General features: G+C 41.0%; 1 protein-coding gene across 1 annotated transcript; it reads right to left on the bottom strand.

Moving 5' to 3' along the window:
* Positions 1-655: 655 nt before the first annotated feature.
* Positions 656-19,062, bottom strand: LOC140309256 (beta-adducin-like). The gene is made up of 8 exons (XM_072387071.1): positions 18,916-19,062; positions 6,615-6,713; positions 5,683-5,931; positions 4,900-5,016; positions 4,723-4,809; positions 4,493-4,619; positions 3,542-3,625; positions 656-780 (listed from the first exon to the last, which is right to left on the bottom strand). Exons 1-8 carry the CDS (start codon positions 19,060-19,062, stop codon positions 671-673), a joined length of 1,020 nt encoding a protein of 339 aa, XP_072243172.1. The 3' UTR covers positions 656-670.
* Positions 19,063-20,024: the final 962 nt, after the last annotated feature.

Here is a 20,024-nt window from a genome sequence, read left to right as displayed (position 1 = left end):
GGTTACTTGCGATTGAATTAAGACCCCGAGATAACTCGATCTGATTGCACACTTGCCTGGAAACGACAGTGGATCGGATCGAGCATTCTGCGCATGCTCGAGATTTTTTCCCGCGATCGTCACCCGGAAGTTGAAGGAGACGATATTACTGTTCTTGTCGCCGCCATCTGAAAGAAACAAACAACTCGATGGAGAATGCGCCGTTGTGCATCGTCTGTGCCATAACCAGCTCATCACAAATGTAGAGGGACATAGCTTAATTTTGCTCTTCATTTGCCATCTTTCTCGAATGCCTTAGTTTTGTTGTTGTTGGTGGTGAAGACGTCAACCGGATGTGGCTCCATTAGTGATAGTTGAAATGGGTACAGCGCTACTTATCTACTGTGGTATTGCATGCTTTGTGCCAGTGATTCAATTCACTCACCGCCATGTATCAAAGAATAATTACCCTCAGATAAGGAGCATAACCCAACTATAGCTATAATCGAGTTCATCTCATCATGTAAACCCACTGAGTGAACTATTCCACCGAGGTCTGATGCATCTGCGTGACCGTCTCAGGTCTCTGCTTTCTCTTTCTGCTTTTTGCTCTTCTTCAGGAATGACGGTGGCTTGAACTTCTTTTTCTTCTTGGACGGGGAACCTTCGGGCGTGCCACCCTGCAGTTTGGTCAGCGGAGCAGCAGGAGAGCCTTCATGCCTTTCTCCAGCTCCTCCGTCGTCTGCTTCTCCTCCTCTCCTCCATTTTGAATGGTTGGAGAGTCGGCCTTTGCCTCCTCTTCTGCAAGAATCACCATAAAGAAGAAGAAAAAATTCAGTAAACGCACACAAAGAGTCTTAAGACGCTTGGAGCTGCAAAGCTACATGCTCGACACGTCACTGCAGATGAACATGCTTGCTTTATGAGAAGTGGGCTGCCACATTTTTTCCTTGTACTTACATCCTAGAGCGGCAAGAGCAGAACACCAGAAGTGTACCCTGTGAACCAGTGTGGAGTAACACAGAAAAGGACAGACACAGAAGAAGAGAGTACAACAGAGACAGTGGGTGCAGAGACAGATGGGCTGATATGTGTAACTCAAACAGTAACTTAGCCGACACACATTCACTGTACATTTTGACTTATTCATAAAAGTTGTATTCCATTTTAGCTGCATGCTATGGTGGTTCTGACTCATTGGCACAACTGAGCATGCCAGAGCTTTTACTTCTTCTTAGATGAAGTAGCAGAGATATGGTTTAACCAGTGTTTTCCTGCTATGTAAAGTCAAAATGTCTTCTCTGACAAAAACCACACACAACAACAAAAGCTGACAGTGGACATTACTCCTCCAGGTGTCTAACATCAAGGTGACTCTATCATTAGTAGTTCCAATTAAATAGTTCAGTCTATGTCAGGAACGGTGGAAGGTAGGACCCAGATGCAGTTCTTTAAAAAGGTTTATTTCCAAACACAAGACAAGGAAAAAAACATAAAGCGCGGCTGAACCGGATTATCAAAATATTTAACTTTGGAGAAACAAGACAAGACTATCTACAAATAACAAAAGAACTATGGTCAACAAGACTATGACATTTCTGTGGCAAAAACCTGGCTTGGCAATCATTGCTGTGGCATGAAAGGTTAGTGAGGATTCTGCAAAGAGTGAAAGGAAACCAGGAGACTAAATGCTGTGGAGGGAGTGATTAGTGAATGAGGTGCAGCTGTGAACAATGACACAGGTGACAATACTGAACCTAACGTGACAGGGGAGAAACATGATAAGAACATAACCTGAAAACATGAGAAACTGAAAACAAGACGATTAAAACCTAAACTGTGACCTGAAAAACATAAACTGTGACAGAAAAAACCTTAACTGTGACAGTCTAAACTTTTAACAGAGCGGTGAATTATGCAGAGGCGCTCAGTCTGTGGAGAGTTTGCGCTTTATTTTGACAAAGAATCTCAAGGGATCTTTTTTCAGGATTTTCAAAAACATGAATCAATAACTATGACAAAATTGTCACGTTTTGGAGACACAGACAAATCTGTTAAATCATACATGAGAAATTATTTATTTGGGATAATCAGAGGAGATTATTACGTTAAAGAATACTACTAAATATAATCTTGTTACAATTCAACACACAGGGACCTCTTCTGATTCCGAATGTGATGGGAATAGATACCCTTTATGTATATTTCTTCATAAATTGTTAATTTCATATTTAACAAAGCAAATAATCATACTCTTAGCCTTTTTTCTGGGGCTTTTAATCACCTCAATTTCATTGAAACACTTTGTGTTTCAATTAACAACTGCATGAGCGCCATCTGCTGTTGAAGCTCTGTAAAACATTAAAGAGCGCTTAAAGGGGAACTCCGGTATTTTTAAACCTAGACCTTATTTCTGGCATGAAATACGTTTATCTACACACCGAGAACAGTTTGGCAAAAGTCGGCGTCCATCAGAAGCTATTTAGATAACTTGATCGGCGTATATCCATATAACGGAGTGAACAGGGCAGGGACGATGCAGCCTCTAAATAAGGTATTATCTGTCTTTATTTCACCAATACTTTAAGAAGAATGAATGAACGAACATGTACTATAGCTCTGTTAGCTCATAGGTGTTGTTATGTGGCTACTTGCGGCTATAGGAGAGCTAACAGAAGGATTACTACACAGGCACTCTACTGGGACCACTTCATCCACACGCCCCCCTGCAGCACAGTTTATTTACTCCTTGCTCTGTGACAGTCTGCTAACTTCACACAGAGTTTGCTACTGCTAGTTTTGTGCAACATGGCAGGATATTTATCAAATTTTGACAACTTGAACAGCGACTTTGAGTAAGATGGACATTCTTACCGGAGTGAATGAGCTGTGCTGCAGCCGTGTGTGGATTAAGTGGTCCCAGTAGAGGTGTGTGTAGAATTCCTTCCGTGAGCTCTCCTATAGCCACAAGTAGCCACATAACAGGAGCTATGCGCTAACAGAGCTATAGTACATGTTCGTTCATTCATTCGTCTTAAAGTATTGGTGAAATAAAGACAGATAATGCCTTATTTAGAGGCTGCATTGTCCCTGCCCTGTTCACTCCATTATATGGATATACGCCTATTGCGAGTTATCTAAATATCTCCCGAAGGACGCCGACTTTTGCCAAACTGTTCTCGGTGAGTTGATAAACGTATTTCATGATGGAAACAAGGTCTTGGTTTAAAAATACTGGAGTCCCCCTTTAAAGAGCTTGTGTTTGGCCATTTTGAGAAACTATTATTCCCAAGGTAGAGAATGTGCTTTCGCTGTCAGTAAATATTAATAGACATCAGTATATTAAATAAGATCAAAACAAAACAAAACAATCCACAATCAATTCCATCAACAGTCTCTGAACTGCACCTATCTGCTGGGTATGAGGAGGAGTAACACGGCTGTCAGGGAGCATTTAAGGCATGAGGCAGAGGCAGAAAGAGCACTGAGTCCCAGGCTGTTGGTCAGATAAGCAGCATGGAGGGCAAGCCGGGCAGACAGTCAGCGCTCTGCCAAGCCTCACCTGAGAGAGGAGGGAGGCTGGCCTCGGGGACCTTTGTAGGGGAGGTAGCAGGGGTAGACTCCTTGTCATTTGCCACCTCCTCCCCTTTTTCCACGAAAATGCACACAGACACACAAAAAGTGAGGGACAGTGTGGGTTTAGCTGAGCAGGAGGTTAGATTTGTGCCATACAGAGAAGTTAACACCACAGTCACGAGTGAAACTGTGTTTGCTTAACCCATTCAGACCAGATGTGACATACGTGTGCTTGTACCTTTCAAACTTTTTTTTAAAATGATTTTTTATAAAATGTTGCTTAACACGAAGGCAAAATCAATAACATACAATAAACGCAGGTTTAACCCTTTAAGTTGTTTTAGTGGGCAGTTTAAGAGGACAGTCAGCTTTTAGAAGAACAGAACACACAGTCTTTGGTCTGAATTGATTAAGAAAGGTTAGAAGAAAGTGTGAAAAGCAGTCAAAGTGAGAGTGAGGTGTGGCACATTTGACAGACTTTACTCTGCAGTATTACAAAGAATATGCAGACATCTCTACGCATGATGATGAAAGATTATCAGATGAGTTTGGACACTAAAGCGACACATTGATAAATACTACGGTCGGTTAAATCATAATAATCAAATTACAGAATTTATTTGGATAGTTCTTACTCTACTGTTTCTCTTTTCTTTTTTTAGAACATCTTTAATCTTTTATCTATTCCCTATTTTGCCCAAGTATCATCTCCCAGTACTTATGTTAAATACTCCTAGTTTTACCAGCAAACATCTGATTGTGGGTTACAATCAAACAGCCTCTCAGGTCAATATGTTCATGAGCGTCTAACAATAATATACTGGTGTAATACTAATCCAAAGAGTTTAAAATAATTCTATTTGCTTTGTATTAAAGCTGCTGAAAAGAATCGCTGAGGTCATTTGAGCAGCTGTGAGTCAGGCTGAACAGAGCCTACCATTAGTCCCTCCATCCTGTTTCCTCTGCACCTCCTTCCGGTACTCCTCCAGCTCCTGGTCCGTCAGCTGGTTGAAGGGGTTGGGAGGTTCTGGCTCAGGTGGGACTTTGGGTGGGCTCACTGGGGTCTGATGGATAAGCAGAAACACAGAATACACACAAAGCAACTTTTGATATTTAAAGGAGGGAGAATAGATTAAATGTTCTGCCGGCAGGGAGAGAGGAGGTTACCGAAGGGCTTTCCTCTGTTATGACACTTGCGAGGACTTGAGACTGCGGTCCTGCTGTTTTCATATCCTGACGATTCTGCTGTCGGATCTGTGGACATGAAAACCTTTCTGTTAATATGTTGGATTCATGTGACTTCATGGAAAAAGCAAAGGAGGGAACTGCAGGGGACAGAACTACCTTGTTTCGTGTCTCAATCACCTCTTGCGGGTTGGTGAAAAGAGGCACAAACTGGTTTGGGTTCTCTATCTTGATGGCTGTGCTGCCAGCTTGTGTCACCTCTTCTGCCTTCAGCCACTGCAGGATGAAACACCAACATCAAAACTGTATTTCTTCCACTACTTTTGAAGAAAAACAAGCAGAGTTGATGGGAGTGAACCCTGTCTGCTTGATTTAATCAGACACAGTCGAATCATAGCAACTTGATTCTTGTTTTTTTCCTAATAAAGTATGTTTTCTTGTGAGTTAATCCTCGATGTGCTGCATGTTTGGCCACCAGAGGGCAGAGTCTGCTCTGTATTAGTCATCACAGACCTGGTGGGCATTCCCCTGCAATGCAGAAAAGAGGAGGAAAAGGACGTGGGAGGGACTGATCTCTTCTATAAGCTTTCAAGAGAAATATAAATGGATCAGCCTGCATATGAATCTGCAGGAAATCAGTTGATTTTAGATGTAGAAACAGTTCTGGTTATAGCACACCAAATACACTGGATTTCTCCTCTGACCGTCATCCTAAAGTCAGTCACAGAGGAAAACACTTTAATCTCACTCCATGTTCTGATCCTTCACCTCTGCAGCGCTCCATCATTTTCTTTTATGCCTCAACATTCAAACGGACACAGTGGCCACATTTGATTATAGAACAGTGACTGTGCTGATGTAGCACTGCACAGTTAGTAGAGAAGATGCATGTTGGTCAGTGTGTTTAGGACTGATTGTTCAGACTCATCCGCAGATTCTCACAGTGGTGCGCTGGTGTCCCGGGCTCGCTTGCTCCTGACTGACTTTCTGGTAGGTGTTGGGGGTGTTGAGCCATCGGGTCCTTTCCTGCTGCTGGCGCTGAGCAAACGGGTGCTGCCTCAGAGACGGGTGGAGGCCGTCGTCATCAAACAGATGGAAGGCTGTCACAGTTGCCGGCACCTCCACCTCCCTCCGCGTCCGCGACCGCTCCAGCAGCACAGGGAAACGGTAGGCGTAGCCGGAACGGTAGCCCTAAACAAAACACCAGAGGGAGATGTTTGAAAGGTGTAGACATGCAGTAGGAAGATCCGTTTCACAACTTCAGCTGCACAGTGTCACATGAAGCTGAATCATGACAATGCAGTACTGAAATAAAACAATAATATCACCTCAGTGCTGGGTAAGTGACATTCTGAGGAACTAGCACCGTTTCCAAAAGTGTCTGTATTCACCCTGCAGCACTGTTGTTTCTGTTTTGAACCTTTAGAGCACAGAACAGCTGTATGAGAGCTGTATGTGTCGTGTTAAGCTCCCGATTCTGCACACTCAGCATGTGTATTAAAAGCTTTCTATTTGTAAACCACAGAAAATCTTTAGTGCTTATTTTATGAAGCAACAACAAGAAATATAGCAGAATTTTTCTAAAGTGCTTCTGCTGTGCTCAAGTGATGAGGAATGGATGACGGAGGTGGTTTTAACAAGCAAATGTTCACATGCATCAGACAAATGAAGACCGGAACTTGATCAGTACCATTAAAACTGTACTGCATCCTAACGAAAACATCCACACAAAGCTTTAATTCAGCTAAAAACAGTCTGTTCAGCTCTTTTTTTCCAGCCTGCTTCACACACACACACACTCAGAGGCATCATTCTGTCTCTGGCCTGGCAGCTGCTTTTCAGTATAGCAGTGATTGATTGTGCTTGTGTGCTACCTGGATCTGGCAGGCTGTCTGGATGTGGTAGATGGTGTAGAAGGCCTCCTCCACGGATTCCCCAAGAGCCACAATGCCGTGATTCCTCAGCACCAGAACCTGGGAGGTAAAAAAGTCAACATTACCTACTCAGCTGTGAGGAGCAGCACCAGCTTGAATATCTAATCCAGTGTAAAGTCACTTCACCTTGTGTCTTCTCTCTATTCATTCTATTAATTCTTAACCCATTTAGTCTTTAAAAAAAAATAAAAAATTCTGGAAGCTCTAAAATTGCTGTTTTGGCTTTGGGCAGCTAATGCAATTCTTTAAATAAAAGAATATGTTGTCTCCTCTAAACTGTATCAATGTCATGTAACTAGTGTGAATGTTCACATGGCCAGGCCTCTTACTTCATGTTTGCACCGCTCGCGGGAAATGTCTGCCGCAAACTTATATAAGAGGAAGTAAGTAAAATTAACAGATATAACTGAAATATTTTGTACATATATTATTTAAAGGGTCTACTTCTGATATACAATGAGAATTATAAGCCAACATAAATCTTTTGATCATAAAAAGAGTAAATGTAAGCACGGCAACATTTGTTGCTGCTGGCATACCGCATAGTCATAGCGATATGCTAGGTGTCAAACGTTTTATCTATTTATTCAATTTTTCTTGTGTTTTTTTTCTACACAGCTTAAAATTATCAGAGGTTTTGGATCTTCTAGACCTAAAATAACCCCAAAGTGATGTGTTATACATAACAGTTATTCCTACAGTTGAGAAAGATGCAATTGAAAGTGACTGTGATAGTGACTGGTCAGATAGAGAGTACCAAGGCGAAACAGGCCATTTGCCTGCTAGACTGCAAAAAGGTGAAGCAGAGGTGACCCAGCAGGAGGATGAGAATGATTTTAACCTGTGAAGCCCAGGCCTACCCCAGACAATGAGACCCCACAATAAAAAAAAGAAGATGACCTGAGGAAAATGAGACCCCACAACCAAAAAATAGAAGATGCCCTGAAGAAAACAAACCCCCCCCCAAAAAATAAGCAAAATAGGGACAGGATTTTTAAAAGATCACGCCGTCCCAGCCACATCTAGCATACCAGATTTTGTGACCTATGGTCCAACTACAGCAGACTGCATAAAACAAAGTAAACCTGACCCTGTTGATTTGTTCCTTTTGATGTATCCTCCTACTCTGAGGGAGCTCACTGTTGAGATGTCAAATCTCTACTCAATGCAAACCAAAGGGAAGGCACTTGATCTGAGCATGGATGAGTTGCTGACTTTTTATGGGATTCTGCTCACATCTGGCTACAGTTCTGTACCACGGAGGCACATGTATTGATCATATGACCCTGATGTCTACAATGAAGCCATCTCAGATGCAATAAGAAGGAACCGCTATGACGAGATAATGGTCTCAATTCACCTGGTGGATAACTCAAAGGCTACAGACGACCCTTTCTACAAAGTGCGGCCCATCTTCAGTGCACTGAATGACACCTACAAAATGATGCCATACACAAAACAGCTGTCAATTGATGAAAGCATGATACCCTATTATGGCAGTCATGGCTGCAAGCAGTTCATCAGGGGCAAACCAATTCGGTTGGGGTACAAGTTGTGGAGCCTTGCTTCACCCACAGGGTACATTTTTCACATGAAGCCCTATTGTGGAGTCCACACACATTTGCCGGAACCTGGCTTAGGACAGGGCCCAAGTGTAGTCCTTGGTCTGGCTGAACAAGCAGAAGTTCCTCCAGGATGCACATTTGTGCATGATAACCTTTTCACCTCACTTAGCCTCATTGATGAAATGACCAAACGAGGTTATGGTTCCCTTGGCACACTGAGACAGTGCCGTCTGCATGACATCCCTTTCACAGGTGTGAAGGCTTTCGATAGAATGCCTCGTGGAAGCACAGAGGTTTTTACAGAGGGAGAGACGTTACCGGTGCGATGGAAGGATAACAATGTTGTAACCATGGCAACCAATGTCGTAGAAAGTTATTCAGAGGGTCAAGCATCCAGGTGGAGCAAAGAGATCTTTGACAGACGAGTCTTACAGAAGGGTCGGTCCATCCTGTCTAGCCTTGATCATCCATTGTTGGAGGAATTCATTTCTCTGCCGTCTGAACGGAGATATAAGCTACCTAACAAATAGGTATAAATTTTCCTTTGTTCCACGTGCAACCAATGCAATCAATTTTGCATCTTTAAATGCACTGTTCTTGTGGCAACTTTGATATCTTTTATACATTTTATACTCTCTGATACTTATTCTCTTACTTCATGTAGGATTAGTCAAATCAAGTTTGGTTGTGCCGTACTCTGCAACATTGTTCAATGTCACTGTTTGTCCATTTATTGTTGTTGTGTTAGTTGCACTGTCACTGCAAATCAAATTTCCCCTGGAGGGATAGTAAAGTTCTGAACTGAACTGAAATTAACTGAACATTTGTGGCTAACTTATGTGATTTGCATATTCACCTACGTAACAAATGAGCAGTTATGGAAGAAGTGAGTATGATGTTGTGTAATAATGTCGTCAATCTCTGATAAGATACTCTGTCACCATTGAGGAGCTGAGAAGGAGAGTGGGGCCACCAGAGAGAATGTCGGGGGCCTCATGTGTGGCCCTCCTAAGATCTGAAAAAAAAAGAAGAAAAAAGAGCGAGAGCGTGTAGGAGTGAAGTTAAGGCCACGCTCACGTCAACGTGCAGCAGACTTTCAGAAGGCACAGTACATTGAGGCAATCGACATGAGTTCAAGTTCATCTTTGTCATTATGGACAATACAGAGAAAATGTTATTCTTCTAAATTTCTACATTTGCTTTACTTTAGTACATAAAAGTAGAGCTGGGATACATCTCATGCGTAGTGGCACAACATCCTTCTTCAGGGTGTAACCCACAGCACACAGATTCCCCTTAAGTAGACAGGTTAATTACACACACCTGAGCAGGTAGATGATGAACTCACAGGTAAAAGTGCAAGGTCTCACCAGTAGATGACTCTTCAAAATGTAAGAAAAGACATACATAAGTGAAAAATGTGGAAAAAATAAATAAAGAGATAGAGAAAACAAGAATGATAAATCAATGTACAAGCAACAAAATCTCTAGAGCAACACAGGCACCACAAATATAAGGACAACTACTAAAAAGGGCTGAAATCAGTTTCCTCATTGGGTCCTGGATATACTGTAGCCTGCAATAATAATTTGATTTGATCCCCATGAATATTCTCTTGGATTGTTTCTATGTCTTGGTTTCCACTTCTTTTATGAATTTTTGTGTCCCCCACCAAAGAGCATCCTCACCACGTGTCTAAACTGCTGAGCTCTCTGGACTTTTTATCTCTCTGTAGCCACATATTTCTTCACTCCAAGCTTATTTTGCATCAATATGTAGGCTTTTTTATCCTGGGGTCAATACTCTTAGCTTCATTATGTAGGCTGCTATGGCTGAGTGCAGGAAGCTGGAGCACAGTATTACTCTGCTGATAACCCTGCCATAGAATAAAACAATACTGCATTTCCCTATTATGGTGCTATAATGCATACAACGTTTCCAAGAATACAGTGTCACATTTCTGTTTTTTTTTATTGAAATATTAACTCCAGTGTGACTTTTGTTTCCACAGTGCCTTCAGCTGTCATATTTGAATTTTAAAGAGATCATAAATTGAAAAGAAAAATCTACCTCCTACTGAAACAATGCAATGCATATAATCTACTAGTTCTACATCATGTAAAACTAGTGGATTATATAAAAGATGACACTGCTAAACTTCTGAGTGTGAGCATGTGTGTGTGTGTGTGTGTGTGTGTGTGTGTGTAGTTTTCAATTGACGTCTAAGCAAACAAAGCCTTTTAGGCCAAATCCATTAGAGATGAATTCTGTTCTAAACTCTGCATAGTCTTTGTGGTTAGATGCCAGTTCCAAAGAACAACCACAGGTGTGAGCCAAGGGCGCACTTGCAAACTGTGGCTGTTCTGCTGTGAATGTGACCTTAATGGTCTTAGATAGGAACAAGTCAGACCCAGTGCAGCACCTGAGGAATAGGCCAAGCTCCTTCTCCTCTCTTTCTCTTACAAATCTCAAGAGATGATTTGAGGTAGTTTGCTCTTCCAGTGACAGATCCTGGGAACTTGTTTCTTGCCTTGGATTTGAGATCATCCAGAATCTTCTTCAGTCCTTCCCGACTCATGGATTGTCCAATAGACTGAGAATTGGCTTCCAACACTTTATGATAAATGTTGGCTGTTTCTTTGTTTCTTTCATCTCTTTTTGGGCTATTTCCTCCACCAGACTTGGCAGATTTTCTTCAGTTGGGAGTACACAACAGATGTGACTGCTGAGTATGCTGAGGAGTTCATCCATATCTGCCCCTTTGAAGTTGCTAAGTGCCTCAGTTAGCACATCCTTCACAGTTCCGCTGATATAGTTGAAGAAAGCCTCCAGTAGATTGTCTGAACAAGAGAGAGATAGAGCCTCGGTAAGAAATGGAGGGGCAAGTTGGACTGGAAAGAACTGAAATGTCTGCCATCCAAAGGCCAAGGTGCGAGTCCACTCTTTCTCTTGGAATTGGGATCTTGTATTTGGTTCCACAGGTCTTTGTTGCATAAAACACATCCCAGAAATCAGTGAGGCAGTCTTTGACCCCACTCCCAACTCCAGCCTCAACCTCGCCATGTTCAAGCACACGCCTGATTGAAATATTAGCATCCAGTATGCAGTTGTCTATAAATGCTTCAATCATGTCCACAAGACAGTGTGCTTTGCGGATGACAATGACTTGCTGCTTTCTTGTTGGCTGTTAACTGGACAGAAGATAGTCCAAGAGGCCTACTGCTTTACCGAGGTCTTTTGACAGGAGTGGGACAGAGCAGTGATGGGCTGGATGAGGATGGAGATGCATGTGTAACTGGCCCAAGTGTGGTAGATGTGTCAGGTGAAAAAGGCATGTCTGTTGTTGCATCACTAAGCTCAGAATCACTACAATCTTTTGGCTTTGTACAGAGATATAGTCTGAGGGTCGTGTAATTAGCTTTCTCTGACAAACTTCCAACGGTGACACTACCCTCAAGGGACTCCTCAGAACGCATGAAAACATGAACTCAAATTCCTCTAATTAGGCTTGTTTGTACATAGAATCTTGGTAGTTCAACCATTCAAGTTCTATTTTCCTTGTCTTCTGTTCAGCATTCTTATTTCCACGAAGTGTAGGCTTAGAGTTAAAGTGGCTGGTTGCTGTGGCTGAGGCGGTGGATGGAAGTCTCATCTTCTCTCTTTGTGTATTTAGTAAAGTTTGTTTCCTTTGCACTTTATCCTCTATCTTTTCACTTTAAGATAACTCCTTCCAGTTTCTGGCAAAGATAAAGTCTCCATATCGAGGAATAAAGGTAGAGAGTTTGTCTTCTCCAAGGAACTTAAACACAAAAGCAGATATATATTCACCTACTGGTAACCATCACACTCACACAGAAAAAGAAGGCTCTAAAAGGGCTCTTCACAGAGAGATTGAGTTCTACGTGTGAACATTTGACTCTGGAGAACACTCTTCTCCCCTATAGCCAGAGGTGGCACACTGTAAAAAAGGATTTGAGGTTTTTGCTATCTCAACTCAATTTCCTCAGTCAGTTCAACTAAAATGTGTTGTGTATTTGAAATATCAAGTTTTTCTGCGCCCAACTAATCGGTTCAATCAGAATCATTCAGACAACATTTCTTAGTTGACTCAACTTATGTACATGTGGCTCCTGCAAAAGTGCATAAGCAACCCCACACAGCCAATAAGGGCGAGCTACCTCCTGCAGCACCATGTGCCACACAAAACTTCCTTTTCGGAGTTTCGGAGTTTTCGGAGGTCAACTAGAAAGATGATGTCTCACTCTTTTGGATTTGATGGAATTGAACAAACATATTGCATTGGTGTTACAGAGCAGAAGTTCTTCTCATTAAACATCTTTGACAAGTAGCCTACTCTGCTCCGTTTTGCTCTCAGGTTGATCATGTGGCAGCTCTTCTTCTAAGACAGCAGTTTCTACAACACAGCTTCCTTCTACATGACCAACTGAAAAGTGCTGAAAATTAAATATTAATTAGTGATGAGTGAAACAATGAGGCTGGGAAAATAATCAAATTAAATGAATGAAATTGAATATTACTAGTTAAAAATGAAAATATGACATTTTTGTATGGCATGTTAATTGTGGGCTGATTTTATTTTGCATTTATTTTTAGTAATTATTACTATTTTTAGGTGGATCAAAACACAGCTTTATAGGAACATTTATTGCAGTTTCTTCATAGTTTTGGTATGAGAATGAAACAATAGGGAAACACAGAAAGTACTTATAGGCAGTGATGTATGGAGATGGCAATCTCACTTTGACTTTCTTTTTCTTCAGAGCTGGAGACTACAACAGAGCAACCAGCCCTGTTATATGAATTGGATCTGCAAGTTCTGTACATTTTCTTCAGCCAACCAACAAAGCATTCTAAGGCATTACAAGCTAAGAGACGAACACTATAATAGGTCTTGCCCTTAGTCTCCAGATGGCCTTGAAACTGAGATAATAGCTCTGATAGAAGAGATGAAGAAAAAGAAGAGAGACGGGAAAATGATGGATGCCCTAATGGACAGCACCTTTGCATTGTGAAGGAAGGAGATTGTTGAGGGTGAGCCTCCTTTAATGGATTGGACAAATAGGTCCCGAGACTACTGGTAATGTGCAAAATGCGAAGTAGCAGCAGTGCAGACCTGTGTGCTCTGCTTCAGCCCCTTGACATAGAAGTAAGGACAATAAAGACTTTTGCTATTTTGTGTTATGACACTGTTTCTCAATTCCGGTCCTCCGGACCCACCGCCCTGCATGTTTTCATGTTTGCCTCCTCCACCACACCTGATTCAAACGATCCGCTCGTCATGAAGCTCTGCAGTGGCCTGATAAGGAGCCAATCATTTGAGACTCCATGTTTTTTATAACTTAAAATCTAAAGTTAATGGGACTAATTTGTCACCTTCGCCTTTGTCAACCCAACTAATTACTCAATGTTTAAGAAACTCATATGTTTAAACAACTTAAGCTTCTTAGAATTTCAAACTCAACAACTTAAGCCTTAAACTGTTGTCCAACTTAAAATTTTAAGCCAGATCGCAAGTTATTTTATTCTTTTTTACAGTGTAGTAACAAGTTACATTTACTCCGTTACCATTTACTTGAGTAACTTTTTGGATAAATTGTACTTTTAATGCAAATACTCTTTGCTTTTACTGGTGTAGTATTTTTGGCTACTCTACCCTCCTCTGCATATATCAAGAGCCTTTCTTTTTTTAAAAAAACACTGAAGAAACCTTTTGGAAGGAAAAATACTCATTTTATACTTGTGACATGAGTCAGTATTGCCACCTTGTGACTAAAATCTGCAACAACATGTTACTGCGCAGCTCGCTTAAAATCTGCTTCACATTTGACTTATTTCACAACGTAACACTCAAAAGAAAACAAAGAACACATTAGACAACTTTGAGAACTGTCTTGCACCAGTGGAAAATTTTAAATTTAAATGTATGAACAACACGGCTAAATATATTTGAGTAATGATTGTTTTGGGTTTCTGTTTATTTATGTGAGTGTATGTAATGTATGTATGTATATTACTATTATGTAATTATAAGTCTTTATGTAACACCTGGTTAAATGATAGAACCAGTTTTTATCAGGCACACACACAAGCTCATGGCCTTGAAAGCACAAGCCAGCAAAATAATCAATATAAATCTAAAACACACCTTGTAAATTTTGCTGTTATCATTAGAAGATAATATTATTTATATTATTAATATTTCAAACAAAAAACACACATATCTATATTTACTTGGACAAACTAATAGATAGATAGATAGATAGATAGATAGATAGATAGATAGATAGATAGATAGATAGATTACTTAGATTGTGTATACTTTTAAGATAATTTTCAACAAAACAAACTAGATTTTAAAGGGAAGCTACTTAAACCCTATGTCAAAGTAAATAACAAAAAGACAATTAATTCAATTCCATTCAATTCAGTTTTATTTATATAACGCTAAATTACAACAAATCTCAAGGCACTTAAATAATATAGCCCAATTCAAGCCAATTGGAATTCCATTCATTGTAATCATAATCCAATCAAATCCAATTAATTAATTTCAAAATAATCCAATTCATTCATATAGAGCCAATTCAAAAACAATATCCTAGCTAAGGAAACCAACAGATTGCACCGAAACTTGTCTTCAGTCCAATCTCCCATCCTGAGCGTGTGGCGACTGTGGAAAGGAACGACTCCCTTTTAACAGGAAGAAACCTCTGGAGCATCAGTTAGTAGTCTTTTGGTAGACCTTTCCCTTCATACATTTCAGTGACATCATTTAGTCGTAGGATTTGTGTCTTTGTCCAACTTATGTTCACCTATTGCAATTGGCTGCAGGAGTGATTACAGTATCCTGGGTGTAGGGCTTCAGAATACACTGCTTGCAGTATTCCCCTTTTTCCTGCCCCAACATATCCTGTGAAACAAAAAGGAAAGAAATAAAAATAAAAACATGCTAACTCGTGACCTCTACAGATGTGGTCAATGCATAGTTATGAGATCAATGCTATGTATAATCACACAGATAGAAACACTATCAAGTATAAGATTTATACCTGGTGTGCAGTTTTTGTATAGCCGTCCACATCCAAGGCAGGTGTACATGGTGTAGAAAGCTTTTCTGTACATTTCTGAAAACCCACTCCATGTAGAAACACCTGTGTAAAAAAGTTATGAGTCAAAAGAGCTCACTTCCATAGAGATAATGAAAACACCACAGAACTCAGGTATTGTACACCACTGATATTAAAGGACTCACTGTCAAGCCACTGAAAATGTGCCCATCTTTTCAGATAATTGGTGGACACAATGTCTCTGAATGTGGTACACACCAGAGCCAATGTCAGGTCCACTGTATCCCCTTCCTGGAGCACCACCTCTTTGAGGATTTCATGAAGCACAGATGTTGGCAACTGTAAAATATAGGTCAGGAAAAATCAAGCTTATTCCCCTGATGTTTTCTGTCTCTCTTTTCCTCTTAGTCAATGTGCAGTAATTAAGCTGTGCCCACAGGTTGAAGTTTAAGGATCACCTCCAAAAAGTGCACAATATGGCGTATACTTTGCTGACCTCTGGAAAAATGACATTAATAGCATTTTACCCTTTTTTGTGTCTCAGCTGAATGCTGAATGAATACATCTGCAGCTGTTACAAAATATTATCTGTTTGGATGTGTTGACACTTGCCCTTTAAATGGGCATCCCAGTCATTTTGTCCCTCTCCACAGTACTTTGCAAGTGCCTCCTTAATATTGCGGTTTGTCTGTTGGCCTGGGGATGGTATGCTGATGGGATGCAGTGTTTCACACCCAGAGCCTCATAAACACCACGGCTGACCTGCAGAAATATCAGTGTATGCAAATTACCTTGAAAGATACTGTACGATTCAATTACAAATATTATATATCCCATGTTTTAAATACATACTGTAACTGTACCTCATTCACAAATTCTCATCCTTGGTCTGTTATTACCTTCTCCACCAGTCCAAAGTCAAGTAGAATATTAACAATTTTTTTTGCAAACCTCTGCGGCTGTCTTCATATGAAAGGGTTTTGCCACAACCCACTTTGTAAATAAGTCATTAGCTGTCAGAATGAATCTGCAACATATAATGCAGATTGTTATAAATACAGTATATGTTGCATCCCTGACTGTCAAAAACCTTGTTACACATACATAGAATAGAATAGAACAATGCTTTTTTTTCCCGTATATATATATACATAACACACAATATAATGCTACCTTTTGCCCTTTGCGGTGGTAGGAAGTGGACCTATTAAGTCTACCCCGAGGACACTCCATGCTTCCTTGACATGGATGGGATGGAGGACAGGTGCCACTGTTTTAATCTTTTCATGGCGCTGACAGCGAGGACACTCATCAACCTGTAAAACAGGGTATTAAAGTAATTTCTTCCAAGTATGCTGTATATTTGGAACAGTGTAAGTACTCTCCATAAACCAACTAAGTGAAATGCATCACAGTTCATGTGGAACTTAAAGGCATCAGATTTAATGGGCAGTATATAAATTAGAATGAACGCAGCCAATACATTTCCTTAAGAAGTTTTAATAACACTCACCCATTTTTTTACATCCTCCCTCAGTGTTTTCCAATGGCAGGGCGCCAATACTTTTTCTGTAGTTCGGCGTCTCCCTGGATGACCCCCACAGCCAAGATTGTCATGGCCCTCCTTTAAAACGTTCCAGACTTGTTCCTGGTTACACACCACCAACCGAAGCTTGCCCTGGAAGCTGTAATACAAGTGCTCGTCTGATGCAGCAGGAAAATACAAAATTTATTTAGTGTGTATGTATAATAACTGGGTAGGTTATATTATAACTAAAAGCAGCACCAAGAAGTCCAAAGGCCTTGAAATGTTTCAAATATGGATTGAATATAACAGCTAATATTACTTGGAAGGAAAAAGTAAAGGAAGAGGGGTAAGATGAGACACCTCATAATAAACAGACAACTTAATATTGTCTATGACGTTAGCGTCCAATTCTGCAGTAGTGGGCAGGGAAACAAAGTTCAATATTTTAAATTCACATCAAGTACAGTTAAAAAATAATAACTGGAAATAATAACTGAAATAAAAAATAGACTTTACCAAAAAGATAATTAACTGAAACTGTATTGTGCGTTTACAAAACTAACTAACAAACTATTATTATACTTTTGTAATGTTTAATGCCACAGCCAGGACTTCTATTTTTAAGTACTGTTGAAAGTTAAAGTTAAGTAAAGTTAATTCACACTGTGTGACTTACCTTTTATTGTGTATTTTGATGATGCCTTCCTAATCACTGCCTTTCTGCTCTTTGGTTTGGGGCTAGTGATGGTCAAGGTGTGGTAAACACTATTTTGTAGAAAATATTTGATTTCTTCATAAAAGCTCTCCATAGCTGCTGCTGATCATCAAACACAGCAGAAAAACTCTCCGACGTACAGCGTCTGGACTGACAACAAGTTGTACTCCAAATCAAGCTTACAGTGACTCATAACAAGTTGCTATGTATTTCCATTAATGCTTACAGCCAATCATATTGTGTGACGTACAGCCAATCACAATGTACTCTCAATCAAGAGTACAGCCAACCATAACAAGTTAAACGTGTCACATTTTAAACACATGTGCTTATGATTGACAAAACAAAGTTCATCCATAATTATTATTGGTTATAATCATTATTGTTGACAAGGCTTATATTTTCTTTCTTATATTTCTTATATTCTTTCTTATATTTTCTATTATCATTTTTCAACAATGAAACATTTGGCTTCATGATGTCAGGTATGCCTACCTCAGTGAGATGACTGGCCCTGGTGGGTAGTACACAGCTTGTCTATTCTGGGGCAGATGGAGGTTGTCAGGCAGAGCATCATGTCATCCTCAGGCTGCAGTCTAGAACGGCATTTGCTCTTCTCTTCAGATAGGTGAGGGAGGAGAATCCACTTTCACAAAGATAAGCACCATGGCAGTAGATCCAGAAGTGGGTGAGAGGCTTCATCTCATACACATTCTTGTGTGTACTGTCTGTGGATAAGTCGATCAGCTGATCTTCCTCAGAAGCAGTCAGGTTTGAGGTGTCAGATGCATTTGAATGGAAACTGTATCCACGTCTTGTCCTTTCTCCTGGACTCAGCCTCAGAAAATTACTTTTCAAATTTACTTTCGAGTTCCCCCAAGTGAATAACAATTGCGCATTTCACGTCAGGCGACAGCTCCGCGGAATCCACCAACTACTCCACTGATGGAACATGGAGACGTTGTCTCCCCTGACGCGTTCTCTCCATATTTTTTTCTTTTTTCAGGAAGCCTTCCATCTTGTCATACAGCTGAATGGCATGTGTGTTGCGGCCCTGCATAGAACTGTTAAGTCGGTTCAGCTCTGAAAAAATGTCCGCCAGATATGCCAGTTTAGTGACCCAGGCATTGTCATTGAATGATTGAAATGCAGCCAGCTCCGTGTGGTTTTGACCCGCAAGAAACTCATGGATGGCTGTGCGTAATTCAAAGACGTGCTAATACTGATCCACGGGAAGCCATCTGACCTCAGAATGGTAAAGGAGCGCATTGTGCTCCTCTCCTGTAGCGGCGCAAAGAGACGCAAAGAGGCGAGTTTGTAGCGCACTCCTCTTAATAAAACTGACCTTCACAACAGTGTCCATAACGTCGGCAAAGTCAGCACTCATTGCTTTAGTGGTGAGGGATTCCCTGTGTAGTATGCAGTGAGTCCACATCACTTTAGGGGCGACTTTTTTGACAAGCATCATCAGCCCAGTCTTTAAACCAGTCATGGCGCGGCCACACACTTTGCCCAGCTTATGTCATCAATGACTTGTTGTGCGTTCCGGTAGCTTCTTACAAAATAAAAACACATTTCGTCTTGGTTAACAAAGCGCAGGAGAAATAAACATGCGATGTATGTGTAAAAGTGCTACAGCTAAAGGAAAGGCAGCATAGGACTGAGATGGAAAGATATATTAACCAAATAAATGACCCAAAAACCTGGAGTCGTAAGCTCTGACAGATCTGTTTCTTGTCCAAAGCATCCAGTTTTTCTTGGTGCACATGGCAAATGGCGACGTTGTTCAGCCGGGTCTGCGTCATCATTGTTCTCAGCCACGTCTTAAGGGGCTAAAACGTCGCTCTGCTTCTGCTGAGGAGGCAGGAACAACCATCAGCAGTCTCAACAGGATCTCAGCTTGCTTGAAGACATGTTGCACCTCTGGCACCATTTCCCGGAAAATGTCTGCTACCTCTGAGGAAGTTGTACACGTGGAGCTGGCCTGAAACATTTTCAGCTGGACTTCTAAAGCCATGGAATTCCACTCTGGGTATTCATCCACAACTGCATCAATGTTCCCAGTGATGAGTACGTCCTCTAATCTTTGCAGTCTTTGAAGCCTGTCCTGGCTGAAGCGCTCATTGCTTTGCACCACAGCAGTGTCCAAGGTATTAAAGTACTGCATTCTGTAGTACGCTTGGGCAGTAGAGTGACAATGTGATGTGGCTGGACCAGTGAAGCGCTTCGGAGGCTTCCGCACATGAGGCATCTTGATGGGCTGCAGATTAAGAGATGTCACAACCTGAAGCTTTGGAGTACAGCTAGTCAAAGTGCTCTTCAGACCTGGATGCTTCTTATCACATGGTCTACAGCAGCCAGCATCTCTGATGCTGTTTGGCTTCTCTGCTGCAGAGAAATGTTCAGCTCCTCCATGACAGCAATGACATCCTCTGCCAGAATGATGCAGAGAAT

Source organism: Leuresthes tenuis, unplaced genomic scaffold, assembly GCF_036924035.1.
Source record: "Leuresthes tenuis unplaced genomic scaffold, fLeuTen1.0.hap1 SCAF_6, whole genome shotgun sequence".
Taxonomy (NCBI): Eukaryota; Metazoa; Chordata; class Actinopteri; order Atheriniformes; family Atherinopsidae; genus Leuresthes; species Leuresthes tenuis.
This window is presented reverse-complemented; position numbering and strand designations above follow the sequence as displayed.

Excerpts from the sequence above, each read along its gene's own strand:
- LOC140309256 (XM_072387071.1), bottom strand. The coding sequence starts at position 19,062 with ATGACTGGTTTAAAGACTGGGCTGATGATGCTTGTCAAAAAAGTCGCC. Across the intron at positions 4,810-4,899 it reads TGATTGAGACACGAAACAAG|ATCCGACAGCAGAATCGTCA; the intron begins GTAGTTCTGTCC and ends TCATGTCCACAG. Across the intron at positions 3,626-4,492 it reads ACAGGATGGAGGGACTAATG|GGGAGGAGGTGGCAAATGAC; the intron begins GTAGGCTCTGTT and ends TCGTGGAAAAAG.